The sequence below is a fragment of the Platalea leucorodia genome (genome assembly GCF_965183815.1).
Source record: "Platalea leucorodia genome assembly, chromosome: 18".
Classification (NCBI taxonomy): Eukaryota; Metazoa; Chordata; class Aves; order Pelecaniformes; family Threskiornithidae; genus Platalea; species Platalea leucorodia.
Genome location: NC_138840.1, coordinates 9,877,861 through 9,892,170, shown reverse-complemented (window position 1 = coordinate 9,892,170; position 14,310 = coordinate 9,877,861). Strand labels below are relative to the sequence as shown.

The 14,310-nt window shown below is 48.5% G+C and overlaps 1 protein-coding gene across 5 annotated transcripts in view; it reads left to right on the top strand.

Annotated features, from left to right (window-relative positions):
- Positions 1-14,310, top strand: part of WASF2 (WASP family member 2) — a 32,809-nt gene extending 18,499 nt beyond the window's left edge. For all 5 annotated transcript variants that reach the window (XM_082329533.1, XM_082329530.1, XM_082329532.1 and 2 more), the window contains 7 exons: positions 2,271-2,405; positions 2,925-3,078; positions 4,210-4,327; positions 5,494-5,624; positions 7,136-7,291; positions 9,041-9,561; positions 10,047-14,310. In XM_082329533.1, coding sequence (XP_082185659.1) covers positions 2,271-2,405; positions 2,925-3,078; positions 4,210-4,327; positions 5,494-5,624; positions 7,136-7,291; positions 9,041-9,561; positions 10,047-10,204 — 1,373 coding nt within the window. In that variant the 3' untranslated portion in view covers positions 10,205-14,310. The remainder of the gene's footprint in view (positions 1-2,270; positions 2,406-2,924; positions 3,079-4,209; positions 4,328-5,493; positions 5,625-7,135; positions 7,292-9,040; positions 9,562-10,046) is intronic.

The window sequence follows — 14,310 nt, the reverse complement described above, 5'->3', positions numbered from 1 at the left end:
AGTCCTGCCCCCGCTCCTTTTCTTTTCTTAGTTCTGAAAAATAAATCCGTTCCTTCCTTGTATGTTGAATATTACAGGAACGTAAAGCAGGTTCAGTAGGCTGTGACAGCCCTGTCAAGTGAATAATCAGCCATGCCTAGTGCACCGCAGTCTCCTTACAAAGATGCAAACATAAATCTTGTCAAACTTTCATATTCCAGTGAGTTTACCCTTCGTTACTATCACAGCTGGTAGCACTTTGTATAAGTCGACTGTGCGTTTCTGTGTGATTTTATAGAATCCACAAGCTAAAGATGGAAAGACCTATTAAATCATGCCGTCTGTCTTCCTGCCAGTGCATGACAAAGATAATTCTGATTGTAAGCTGCGCTTTTGCAGTCAAAGTAACTAAACCAAAAAATTAATCTCTGCCTTATCTCATCTAAAAGTGTACATGAAACACAGAACAGTATGTGAGATGCTGGATGATAACTCCGTACAGGTGCACTTACACAGGCAAGGGAATACGGACCATCCCTTCGTCTCCCTCCAGGGTCAAGACTGATATATACAATGCTGTTTAATATATTATTTTATGCTTGAAAGGTACTACTCAGCATTGCAAACCAAAGACTTTATTTTTTCCCTAGTGCTTGTCACAGTTCCTTGTGAAATTCAGAAGTTATTTTCGGTTCTTATTAAAGTAGAAACCAAATTCCAACTTTTCTTTTTTGAACTGTTGCTATAGCAAGAGCTACCTGGCCCTTAGGTCTCCAGAAGTAAAATCCCTCTCATGCGTTTGAGGAAAGCTGGTTGGGCTTGTTAATGGAGCGTATGTGGAGACATGGAAGGAGGAGATCAGTTGAAGTTAACATCCAGCATTTGCTTTCTATAAACACTTCAAGCTGGCATTGCCACCAGAAGGGGTGGAGGAGGTTGATTTTTAACCTGGCTGGTTCCCCGTGCTTGGCAGTGTAAGGAGAACTGCATGGGAGTATGAACAAGTAGCTGATATGTCAGTTTAGATAGCTGAAAGTATTTGTGCAGCTGGGCTTTGGGGGATGCCCTCGCGTTGCCTTGCGGAAGGGGCGCTTGCCTTTCTGGTGTGACTCATTGCAGACAGCTAGATTTTCCAAAATTGCCGTTGAAGTTAGGCTTCCAACTGGTTATCCTTTCCTGAATGTCGGAGAGGATCTTCAGGAGTAACAGATTCCAGAACAAACTGTTGACCATATGATGATGCACTTCAAAACCAGACTGCTTATTGGGAGCAGCCTTGTACTCAGCAGCCGTGGCTGGAAATGTTTCCCATCAGTGGGAACTCCACGGGCCTGCGTCTGCTGTCAGTGCCAAGTCTGTTCTGATCAGTGTGGTCCTCTGCGTGGTGAGGGCTCCCTGTCTTGGGTTATGCCTGAGAGCAGAACAAAAAGACAGTACTTACTGTAAGTTCTTGGTTACTGTAAGTTCTTGGTTTTCTTCCAGTTCTCCCACCCCTGTCTACCTGTGGTCATCTCTTGTTGTATGCGTAGATTTTTAAACTCTTAAGGACAGGGGACATCTTTTCATTAGGCCAGTAAGTGGTGCAGCGAGCTCCTGATCTAAGCCCCTAGGCACTCTTGCAGTCTAAACGATGGATGATGTTTGTCATAGCAGCCCACTGGGCAATCCAGGCTGTTACAGAGAGAATATCCATGTGTGAGAAGTTCCCCTCTGGTTTTGATTTAGAATAAACGTGAATGCATCAATTTTTCAGACACTGCCACCTGAAGGAACAAAAGGGTCAGTGCTTTCGTCTGTGGTTTGTAGCTCAGGCTTTAGGATCAAGGACTGGGTCTGCTCTCTAGTTCCAGAGTACTTTGAGCTTGTAAATATGTGCCAGTTACCCTGGAGGCAGGCCTGCTGGAGACTGGGAGCCTTTGAGATTCTCCAGAGCAATAAAAATCTAACTGTATTTGCTTGTCTAATAAACAGAACAGCAGAGAATCTTAAAGGACTACAGACCCGTCCAGATTCAGACCAGCACAGTGTTGTCAGCCCTCCTTATTTCGTTACTTTAATAATGACTTGAAAGTATGACTCGATTGTCTCTTTATTGCTTGAAGATCCCTTGGAAATGTCAGGTTTTGGTGGAATAGAGCATTTTCTTCCTGGATGTTAAAACTCAACCCTGACAAACTTGAAAAGATGCGTGGTTTGTTCCTTCTTTCTTCTTTCTTCAAGAAAACAAGCTGGGAGACTGAACGTGGTCTGATGTGGCTCACGAGGGTAATGTGGACGCTTTAATATTCCAGGTAAATTTGCAGAAGACATATTTGGAGAGTTGTTTACTCAAGCCAACACCTTTGCCTCTCGGGTGAGCGTTCTAGTCGAGAGAGTTGACCGCTTGCAAGTCAAAGTCACTCAGCTGGATCCCAAAGAGGAAGAAGGTAATGGAGTGGAGCACAGTCCTTGCAGACCAAGCGTGGTAAAGATTCTTATTGAGTCAGCGTGGTCAATTCGCGGCCGTAAAACGATGCTGCGATGGGCGTTGGAACGTCTTCTCTTGGACTAAGAGGGACAGTTTCCTCCCCTCCTGAAAAAGCACTGTGCTGCTCATGTGGATAGCCTTTCTGGCCGAGTCCAGATTTGCTCGTTAGCAAGTCTCCATGTGGAAACTCGCTTTTCAGCAGTTTGTTAGCGGTGCACTTCTTGAGTCTTGGTCACAGGGGTTTGAAACCACATTGGCAACTCTCAAGAGAGCCGTGTCTATACAGCAGCGGGTATTGGCACGGTATGATCTGAGATTTGCTGCGTTCCCCAAGAGATCTGTGGGAAAAGGAACCTGACCTTAAGAAGTGCTAAGCGTGCCAAGAACTCCAACTGAAATCAGATGTTCGCTACTTGATCTTCAGTGTCATTGGCCTGGGTCAAGCTGTTCTTCACTTGCTCTCTCCTCTTTCTTACAGTCTCCCTGCAAGGGATTAACACCAGGAAGGCCTTCAAAAGCTCCACTACTCAGGACCAGAAGCTCTTCGACAGAGATTCTCTCCCCGTGCCTGTCCTTGAAACCTATAGGACCTGCAACACTCCTCCACCTCTCAACATTCTCTCACCTTACAGGTATGGCTGCAACACCTTCTTGGCCCCTTGTTCCCTTGCAGAGGAGTACCTCTTCCCCCCCAACCTGCCAAGGAGGTCATTTCCCATTCTGTGCTGTATTGAAGTAGCCGTTTCCAATGGGAAATCGAGTTGCGAAATTGAGATCCACTAGGAGACCTTCATCCTCTGGATTACGTGAAACTTCGCTTTTGGGGCTGTACAAATGAGCGTAGCTAGAAAATTATATATTTGGTTACCTGCTGTCACTGTTGTGACTGCCTTGGGGCAAGGCTTGGCTGGCACTGCATAAACATGCTAGGTGTTGTGCAGATGATGCATTTTTCTTGTGCTTCTCTGTAGCCCTGTGGCTCCTTTCCAGAAAGCTGTAGTGCAAACTGCAGAGCATACATCTGTAAATGGCTCTCACCCAGGTGGGTGCAGCAGACTCCTGTAGAATCTGGAGATGCTTTCTGTGGCCTTCTGTGCCTGGTCTGAGACATCTGATGTGACCTGTGCTGGCTGTGTAACCAGTTCTCCTGAGCAGTCCCGCTCTGATTTCATCTTGTAGGTAGTAGAAGTAAAGGGGGTCAGAATACAGAGACTTAGCCCACATCCATAAATATCTTTTGAACAGGTAAAAAGTAATTACAGATAGCTGGAGGCAGCTGTCTTCTGCCAGACGCGGCTGCACTGCAAAGTAGGAGGAGAGAGAGAGTGTGTGTGTGCGCGCGTGTGTGTGCGTGTCTGTGTGCTCGCTCATGAGTTTCAGGGATGGTGCTGGTCTGATTTAGGGTTCCTGGGCTGGAGAAGGTTTTTTTCACACCAAAAATACAACACAAACAAGTGGGGGTTGAAGTGAGAGACCTGCTGCTCTCTTGGTGATTGTTTAGAGCAGTTGAGCTCTTCAGGTGCTGAGTAATGGAGAGTTTGTGTGAGGGCAAAAGCGATGGCAAGTGGGAGAGCCGGGACAAGTGAGGCTGTGGGTCTGCTGCCTGTTCTGAAATGGAGGACAGAGACGAGAGCAGCGTGTTTGACCTTCTCACTGCAGACTTTTAAACTGTCATCTGGGGTTGTGCCTTGTGTTTTCTTTGGGCTTCAAACAAATGCGTGACTTGGTCCTTGTTTGTGTGTTTCCCCCCCCCCCCGTTCTAGGGATGATGGCAAGGAGGCGCTTAAATTCTACACAGATCCATCATATTTCTTTGACCTTTGGAAAGAGAAAATGCTTCAGGACACCAAGGATATTATGAAAGAGAAGCGGAAACATAGGGTGAGGAAATTGGAGATCTCTGCCAACAGAGCCATGTCAGGGAAGAATAGGAGGTGGGAAGTGTTAATGAATCTTGGACTCGAAAGTTGCTATCCAAAATTCAGGTTTGCTCTCTTAAACTCTTTAGGGATCAATTCTGTGACGTTTTTATCTGGTTTACTCTCATCCTTGTTAATTAAAAAAAGAAAACAAAAATACCCTTAATCTGTTTTTCCAAATGCCACTGTCTTTGTATGGTTATAATGGCTTAATTTGTAGTCCTCAAACATGGCGCTGGTGCAGTCAGCAGGGGAGAAAATTGTGTTGGAGTCTTTTCTGTGCTTCTGATGGGGTCTGTTCAGTGTTGAAGCAGTGCAAATCCCACTGCCCCAGCACCACAGTGTTTTGAGTGGCGTAATACATTCTACTGTGGAAGAATAAAGGAGGGAGAAAATATCCCTTCAGGAGTGCAAAACCAGGCCCTAATGTTAAATCAGGAGCAAGCGGGAGGCTTAACAAAACCATTTAAGCTGAAACTGCCCAGTAGAGTTCCTGGTTTGGCTGCCTGGAGGGAGTGCGGGTAAACATGGGTCCAAATGGGTTTGGCTGCCTGGCCCCATGTTTACCAACACTGAAACTTACACCATAAAAGATTCAGTTTGAGCATACTTTATTTAGCTGTTGAGCAACTGGAGTATTAAATATCAAAACAGATCATGATTTTTCAGTCAAAATAACAAAGGAGAGATTTAGGGCATGCTAGAATACAGAGAGCGAGGCTAGCTAAAGCCCAATTCTTTGTGGGCAAGTGTCCATGTTGCACCCCAAAGCACGTAACACCAGCAAGGTGATGGTGAGACTTGGCAGTCTTGACACAGGGGCCAAAAACTGAATTAATGTGGGAAACTGAGCTTGCCCTCTGCCCTCAGGGTGGTTGTGCCAGGGAGTAACGATGGCATCATGTCTGGGCTGCACTGGGGAACCTGATGCTGTCTTTCTTTTTATGCTGTCTGTACTCCAACTTCTATGGGAGATCTTTGGAGCTTGCAGCAATCAGGAAAGTAAATTAAAAATCCTGGCTCTCTTTGAGACTGTATCTTTAAACTGCTGTAGGTCTGTCCTATCCCTCCCTATTCCCAGTGAGTTTAAAGCAAAATAAGGCTTCTGTTTGATTCCTCCTCCCTTAGAAAGAGAAAAAGGAGAATCCAAACCGAGGAAATGTGAATCCGCGGAAAATCAAAACCCGGAAAGAAGAGTGGGAGAAGCTGAAAATGGGACAAGAGTTTGTTGAGTCAAAGGACAAACACGGTCCTACCGGGTAAGCAAGTCTGGGGCTCTGTTCAGCTCCCAGCGAGGGGGAGCGGGCGGGTGTTGTTGATTGTAATGCAGTTCACCCTGCTCTGCAGCTTCTCCAGATCCGCTGCACAGTGCGGATCGATACTGCCACTAATCAGATTCTCCAAAGTAAATCCGTCTGCTGATTTAAAATTTGCTAAATAAATCAGGGAGCTACATGGTTTGAACAAGGTGGCAGGAACAGCTTCGGTAGCAAGTCTGCTCTCGGCTGCCTGTCTTGTGGGCACAAAAGTGTTGAGAGCTTTGGCTCCCTACCCCGTCGCGATGCCCTTCCCATCACACCCAGCCTCTGGGCCTTACGCTGAGGAGCGGGGTGGCATCTCAGTGGTATTGTGTGATTGCTTTGTTACATTTCACAAATGGCTCTTCACACCCTAAAGTTGAAGCGGGGGCTGTCCCCATCCAAGTATTTCAAGCTACAGATCTCTCTTTAGCGCTTCTGGCTTGGGAATTCATTTAACTTTTGACACCAGCAAGGCTGGAAGCAGACTGAATTCCCCACAATGCACTTCTCGCTTGCTCGCTCCTTGCAGCTTCCTTTCATATAAGAAAAATCTCTCTTTAAATCACACTCTCCAGCTAAAAATAAAACTTGCTTTTAGTTTAATAGGAGAGCAGGTTTGGTTTCTAGCAGAGGAATCAAGCAGCACAACAGCACCATTTTCTTGCTCCTCTCTTTTCTCATGTAAGCATGTTCATGCGTTTGAATTCACTTGAGGTGCAGAGCCCCAAGAACGAGGGGCTTCACCACCCCACAGTGAAATGAGCTCATTGAAAGCTGAGTGTGAGAGTGGTCTCTTCCTTCAGTACTATTTCAGCTTTGGATACTTGGATAATGGCATCGCTGTTTCTTGTTTGATATTCTGTTCTCAGGCTTATTTTTTGGCATCTTTGAGTATCTCTTCTTTTTTGCCACTGATGATGCCCAGTGTAGCGGGGAGTCCTTCAAGTCCAAGTTGGTCAAAACAGTCTTATAAGTGTTATTTCTATAATCAAATGTTAAGAAAAATATTTTTTATTTCAGTGTTTTCTTGTTCACTAAAATAAATAACTCATGCTGTTCTGGCATGTGGTAGCAATAAGCAAACGTGAGAGTATCTGGGCAAATTCTAGCCAAAGAATTATGCAGAGCAAACTAATACATCTGTACGTGGTTCTTCATATAGGATGCTTTGAGAAATAGAGACTTTTTTTTTTTAAATGTTGCTTTAAGGTTTTGTGTGTCCTGTTGTGGTGGTTGATAAGGTCCCACTGTGCTGGGAAAAGCCATTCCTGCTAGAAAACCTCATTTCTGAGTCTTGCAGGTTGATCTATCCACGTGGTTAATATCACTGCTGTTTGGTGGTTGAACTGCTGCACAGTTGTTTGTTGTAACCCTTCCACGAGGCAAAGCTCTTGTGAGTGAGGGGGAAAGTGAGCTTTAGACGTTGCCTTGAACTCTTTAAATAAATTGCTTGTCTTGCTTTCACTCAGGTACCCCTCTAACATGGTGTATCAGAACGGCAGCATCGGTTCAAATGAAAGCATGGACGTGAACTGCTACCCGCCACCGCCGCAGACTGACTCTATTGTGCCACCACCTCCTTCATTCCCAGATGACAGCCTGCCTCCACCCCCGGTGGAATTTAGGTAAGCCTACGGGATCCCTTCTGTCACCAAGGAGTAGTAGGTGGTGTAAAAGGATGACATGAGACAGGCTGAGATAGTTCAGCATAACTTCCTAACGGGTGTTGTACGGGAACCAGAATGCTCCTGTCTGGAGGGGAAGTGCAACTGCAGGCAGGGACAGAGGCACAGGCAGCACGGCTCTCCATAAATCCCAGCCGCCGTCGTCATTCCTATACAGAAGGGGAGAATGGGCCTGGGCGAGAACTAGAGCAGACTTACTTCACGTTCTAGAAGAGTGGGGTCCCAATTTAATGGTCTGTCTCCATTGCATGAGTTTTCGAATGCAGTTGTTCCAGAGCACGTAGACTTACGTTCCTGATAGAGCTGTGCAAAGAACGGCTGCTTTTGCCTCTGTTTTTGTTATCATTTGCCCTATGATCTTTGACAAATGTGCGACGTGGGTGCTGAAGATGTAGATGTAGTTAAATTTAAAGGACTTGAGCACACCAGCTGACTTCTTCCCAGAGACTTCAGTGCAAGTTCAGGGCAGCTGCTTTGTATCGGATGAAATGGTGACTTCCAGTCACCTCTAGAGATGAGAATTATGGTCCAGCAGTGGCTCAAGACACAAAGGATGAAACGAGAGTAGCTTTTTCTTAAAGGCAGTAAAACAGAGTCAAGAGTAACAGGAGGATGTACATCTGATAGACAGGATTGTGTTAGCTTGTCTCCATCTTATCCAAAGGCAGCAGTGCTGCAGAAAAGACTCTTCTGATGTGTCAGAGAGACCAAGCACTCCACTCTGCAGCATGTTCCTCTAGGGCAGAGCAGAAACGAGCTTTCAGATGAAGCTTACGCTGCCTTATGCAGTTGCTTAGATCTCTGCCTAGCCACAGAGATCTCCCCTCTCTGGTTTTGTTTTGGTGGTTGTTTTTAAAGAACTCTGGGAGCTAGGTTTGATCTCCAGTAGTCTGTCTTGGATCAGCACTGTGCACTGTTAAAAACTGTGACCTTTTTGTGGCAAATGTACCTTATTCTTCTGTTTTACCATGGAAGGAGATGTTAATTTAGGGCTTCCTTTACACGTACGTAGGATATTACAGTATCTTAAGGGCAGCAGTGTAACACAGCTTCCATAAATGGGAGATTCAGTCACTCAAGAATTGGTGTTTCCCTTAAAAGCATGTTGGATTTCCATGTCTTGCTCTTCACCCGCCATGGCGAGATATGAGACATGGCTGGTGCGCTCCAGCTCTGAGCTGTGGAATCCAGTGAAGAGATCGGTTCCTAGCAGGTGTTCAGAGCCTATGCTGTCCTGGCACACCCACCAGTCCTTGTGCAATTTATCACGGTAGACGTCCCTGCTTGGTGTGTCATAAGTCTGACCTCAGCGTGGAGGGGTAGTGGCTTGCGTTGCTGCAGGAGCGCTTAGGCCAGGAGGCTGCTCTGAGCTCCGATGTGACGCTCGGCCTCTGGCGGAGAGGTGAGATGGCTCATGTTCTTGTCAGCCTGGGAGATGGGATGGATGATAATGCTTCTGCCAGTCCCCAGAAGCTTTCCTTTGTTCTAGTGGTGTAGGCCAAAAGAAACACTGTGAGGGAACTAAAACCAAGGAGAGAGGTCTCATGGACACACCAGTTAAAGCTGGAACTTAGATTTTTGTCTGGACTGCAACAAACACACGTGATTTGCATTAACATTGAGATTGTACAGTCTAATCTGGCCTCACAGCTAACAGCCTTACTTCTCTCTCTCCTTCTGTTGCAACAGCTATCCTGTAGACAACCAAAGAGGTTCTGGTTCTGGAGGGACCAAACGGTCCAGCCTGGTTAGCCCAAGTCACCCGCCACCAGCTCCTCCGATCGGATCCCCCTCAGCAGCCAGGCCAGGCTTTGCTCCCCCTCCGGCGCCACCGCCGCCACCACCGCTGATGGGAAGCACCCCCCCTCCACCACCTCCAATGGGCTTCCCGTCCCCAGGAACCCCACCACCACCCTCGCCCCCGTCTTTCCCTCCTCACCCCGAGTTTGCTGCCCCGCCACCGCCGCCTCCCCCTCCAGCAGTTGAATATGCCAGTGTGCTCCCACCTCCGCTGCCGCAGCCAGGCAGTGGGAGTGCGCCGCCTCCCCCGCCACCGCCGCCTCCTCCTGGCCCACCGCCTCTGTCTTCCAGTGGCCTGGATGGGCCCCCACCCCCTCCTCCACCCTCAGACACCTCCGCCTCCAAGCCCAAGTCATCCTTGCCTGCGGTTAGCGATGCCAGGAGTGATCTACTTTCAGCTATTCGTCAAGGTAAGGTTTTGTTTCAATACCAACTTTCTCCTTTGCCTCTGGAAAACCCCACAGTATCCAAGTGCGAGCACTTGGGAGCCGTCTCACGAGCAGTGGTGTGACCGCCTCGCTGCTTGAGACCTGTCCCTTGTGGTCCCTCCTTGCCTGCCCCTATGCTGACACCTCACGAGGTTTTACGCCTCCGCCGTCACCTTTGGAGACGGCAGTGCTGGAATCGGTGCATTCCAAGTTTGTGAGTGGATTGAATGGCAGTGGTGGTAACCCCTCAGAGGAGCACGGAGACAATTCGCTTCCCATTCCTCGTGCCCACCCAGCCTGTCTTGGCTGTCATTCACCACCAGTGTTATCCCACAGCGTGTCCGATACTCGCTGGCAGAGGACAGGCTGCCTCGCTCAGAGGATTGTGTCAAAGGGATGGCTGCTTTGGAGATTTCAGTGTGACCAAAGCCTTTGCATGATCCCCTCCATTGCCTTCTTCCCAACAGGCTTCCAGCTCCGCAAGGTGGAGGAGCAGCGGGAACAGGAGAAGCGGGACGTTGTGGGCAATGATGTGGCAACGATCCTGTCACGCCGCATCGCTGTGGAGTACAGCGACTCTGAGGACGACTCTTCGGAGTTCGATGAGGACGAATGGTCGGATTAATCATGGTCCCGTCCCCTTCTTCCCCTTCTCTCCTGGGTTAACATCTTCTTAAAGAATCAGGTGGCCAAACCTTCCACCGCTTCCTTTTTCATTCCGTAACCAAAGATGTGCCAAGGGTTTTCAGACAACCAGCAGCATGTCTCCCGTCTCCCTCCCCCTCCTGCTTTGGCAGGACTTTGTGCTCTGCCTTTCCAAAAGGTCTCCTCACGGACACTGAGGATGCGGTGTTGGGATTTAGCTGGAGGGGGTGTAACGGTTGCTTATTTAAGAGAGAGCTAAACCTCCAGATTCTCGATGCCACCAGGCAGAGCACATATAAACCCTCCATCCCGAGGGATTTTTAAAGTAAAGATGGATGATCCTGTTGTGGCCGCGTGGCCTTTCAGATGAAGGACATTTTCAGCTAGTTTTCTCATTGCAACAGCAGACAGTTGATCTGATGGCTCTTCCTTTCCAGTGAATACTGGTAGTGCTGCAAGAAAATGGGCTTTAAATGTCAGTTCTCTGCTGCATCCCACTGTCAAATAATCAGGTTTTGGCAATAGTGCACAATTCTTTCCCCTCTGACCCCCTAGTATTATTTCCAGACTACCCTGCGTGGGGTGCGCTTCCTGGCTCCAGGGCTGTGGAGTGCATTGGGTGCAATGTGAGGAGGGACTTTTTTTATTTGAAAAGCTGCCTTTACCTTCCTCAAATCTCCTGGACTGCTTTGCCAAGTCTGCCAAAGGAGACTTGCACAAAAGGGATGCAAAGCCGGGGCAGAACGGTTGCTCGGCTTTCCGCTTCTGGGAGAGCAGAGCCACTGCCCCACTGAGACACATCTGTGTCGTCAGCACTGAGGGGTGGCGAAACTCCGCTTTGCTGATTTCTCCAGTTCATACTGAGAGTGTATTTAAAAAAGGAAAAAAAAAAAAAAAGTGCGTAGAGCAGGGAGATGGTGTGGGGAGGGGTTCTCTGAACACCAGGCACTTTGATCTTCTTTGGCCTGCTCAGGGCAATGCTGCAGTCAGTTTGAAGAGGTGCTTTTTCTAGCAGAGTGACCATACTTTTTACACAGGGACCTGAGTAGCAGAAAATGCTGGTATTACCTTTGCTTCCTCCTCCCTTCCACCTAAGGAGGGGAGTTTGTGTGCTTAAAAACGTCTTGTGTGTGAACCGAGTTGCCTATCAGTTACATCAGACCTAACCTATGTCTTTTCCTGTAATTTTATTATAATTCATTAGTTAATTTTAAAGAAACAAAAAACAAAAAACAAAACCAAAAAAACGGTTTTTCTCCTCACTAACCCTATGAATTCCCAGGCTGCTCAGTACAGATACAGTACTGGCAGGGGGAGAAAATGGCAAACTTGAACTAGCTGACCTAGGTTTTATTGCTGTTTTGTATTGCCTTACATAGATTATAAGCATATCTTGGAAATCTATAAACAAATACCCCCGATGGTATGGATGTGTATTTTAATTTGGACGTGACTCTCTCAGCCAGGGTCATGCAAGAAAGCAATTCCAAAGCCTTTTGGAGATCACGGGTCCAGCTGTTGTGGGGCAGGACCAGCTGTGTGTCCCGTTAAGAGCAACTCTCCAGCCTCTTTGCCTTTCCTGCTGTAAAGTGTTTTGCCAGCCTGTGCCCGTTCGTTCTTCTCTGGCTTGCCTTGTTTAATGGTGCTGCTGACATCGGGAGCGCCAGGCCCAGCCCGAGGCTGCCAGGTTGCTGAAAATCCTTCTTGGGGTTTGATTGATGGCTTCAGTTTGTGCCATTGAGTTCTCACTGATTTCTCGTGTGTGTGCACATGCATTTTTAATCTTTGAAAGAGCAGATAAGGGCCTGGAGGATGGGCTTTTCTGGGGTGCGGATCCAGCGCGACCCTGAGCACAATCAGGAGAGATTTACTGGGCTGCTACACCATCAGATTTTTGTCTGCAAATCAGCTGCTAGGCAGGATGCAAAGGCGTAGACGGTGAGGCATCCCGATGGGCTGGGAACATCTGAGCAACGCTGGTTTCAGGTTCTGGAAGAGGGAGCAAACCCCTCAAGTGCCAGTGAGCCATCGTGCAGTGGAGGGACTTGGAAATGCAAACTGATGACTGCTGCAAGCTGGGTAAGGGGAGCTAGAGGAGAATTGCTGCCTCTTGTTTTTCTGCTCTTTCTGTAAGCATCCTCCTCTGGCTTCTCTCGGAGACAGGTTCCTGGGGAAAACGGACCTTTAAGCTAACCCGGGCTGACAGCGTTATCACACAGGGAAGCAAGGAGCTCGCAAATGCCAAACCTGGGTTAATTTTAAATTGCCTTAACTAGACTTGGCCCCTGTTGGGAAAGGGGAGCGAGTATTCCTGTCGTGTGAAATTCAGAAAAGTGCCATATTCTCTGTGACCCAGACGGATGGTCTGTCAGGCAGGGCCGTGCCTCGGGGCGTTAGGGACACTGTTGCCCCACGCGCTGCCTGTTGCACAAGGATGCTGTGTGGGTGATCTGGCATGGCCGCGGGTGGAGTCGGCTCCTCCGCCTGCTTGCACGGCCCTCCTGGCAGCGGGAGGGATGCGGCTCTGTCCGTGCAAGCCTGCTGTAACCACCCTCTGCTTTCAAACTCTCCTCTTGAGGTGAGAATCAAAACTGCTGGATCCTAAACAGAAGGGTTGTAGACAGGTAGGGAAGGTTGGTTGTCTTTTTTTTTTATTTTTTATTTTTTTTTTAAATCTCCTTTGATTGCAAAAAGAAGTGGTATGAGCCTAGTGTGGAGATCCCTGAGAAACAACTGGTGTAAAGTGACTCTCTTTGAGTATCGTTGCAAAATCGCAGAGCCCTGGGCCACCAAGTAAGCTTAATATTTCTTAAACCAGTAGGGGAAGAGGAGAGGTGCCAAAAACAACCTTTGCAAGACAGAGCAGCTGTGCTGTAACTGCAGGGCTGCTGCCCCGCGTAGACGGAGGGCCTGTGCTGGACTCCCCTGCCATCTTTGTCATTTCGTGTTACCTTACTCCTTCCTCCCCTTTTTCTGCGTAAGGCTGGGTTGAACAGCATGGCGGACGAACCTCAAGCATTTCACAAAGCCAAAAGCGAGAGCTGGCAGCTGGGGTCCTCCCTGTCTTTCCATTTCAGCCCGACCCGCGTCCGTATGGAGACGCGGAGCCGGAGCAGCCATTTCGCCCATCCTGGGAGCCGTTTGCTCGGGGCGTGCTCGCTCCCTCCCCGCACACGGCGAGTTTGGGCAGGCCGCCGCTGCCTTCCCCTTCCCGGCGCCGCGCTCCTGGTTAACCATTCTCCCGGTGTCCTCGCCCGCAGTGCTTGGCTGCTGCCGCCGGCAGCCTTTCCCCCGCCGCCCCCCTGCCCGCGCTCGCAGGGAAAGCCATGTCCCGGCTCCCTGGGCTCAGCCTGGAGCCTCATCCGCAGTCGGTGACCTTCACTGCTTTCTCCTCTCCTTATCAGACCCAAAGCACCAGACCAGATCGAGGGAAGGGGCTCCTGGAGGTCCCAGATGGCCGAGAAACTCTGCGGAGTGAGTGTCGTTTCAGGGAAAGGATTTTTTTTTTTTTTTTTAAGTCCGTGAACTTATTTAATATGCCTCTTTGAAAGTACCCACCCCTGAGGGGCTCCGGCGGGAGCTGGCTGGCAGGGCCTCGCGTGGGGCAGATGCAGCTGCCCCGGGTCAGGTCTCGTTGCTGTTGGATTTCAGGGGGTACTTTCTTCTCTTCCTTTTTAAACAAAGCCTTTAAGTGGGAAGCGGATCAGATGTTTTTATTACTGTATTAACATTCGTTTTAATTCATTTCAGAAACTAACCCATTTTTCTTCCTGATTAGAATGTCATAGAATTAGACGAGCTGTAACCCTCCTGAAGTGCCTTATTTTCCTACATGATATAAATATATTTATAAGAGTAATTATTTCACTTGTGTCTTAGGGGTTTATTGCTGAGCAGAAGATATGGTGGGAGGAGAGATGGGAAGTGCCCTCGGAGGACCCAGCCAGGCCGGGGGTCGGAAGGGCGATGTTTGACGGCTACTCTCAGGGTGCAGGGGGTTACTTCAGACCAAAGGAGTTTCAGCAGTGAAACTCTGCTTGGGGGGCGGGGGGGGGGGGGAAACAACAACAACAACAACAACAACAA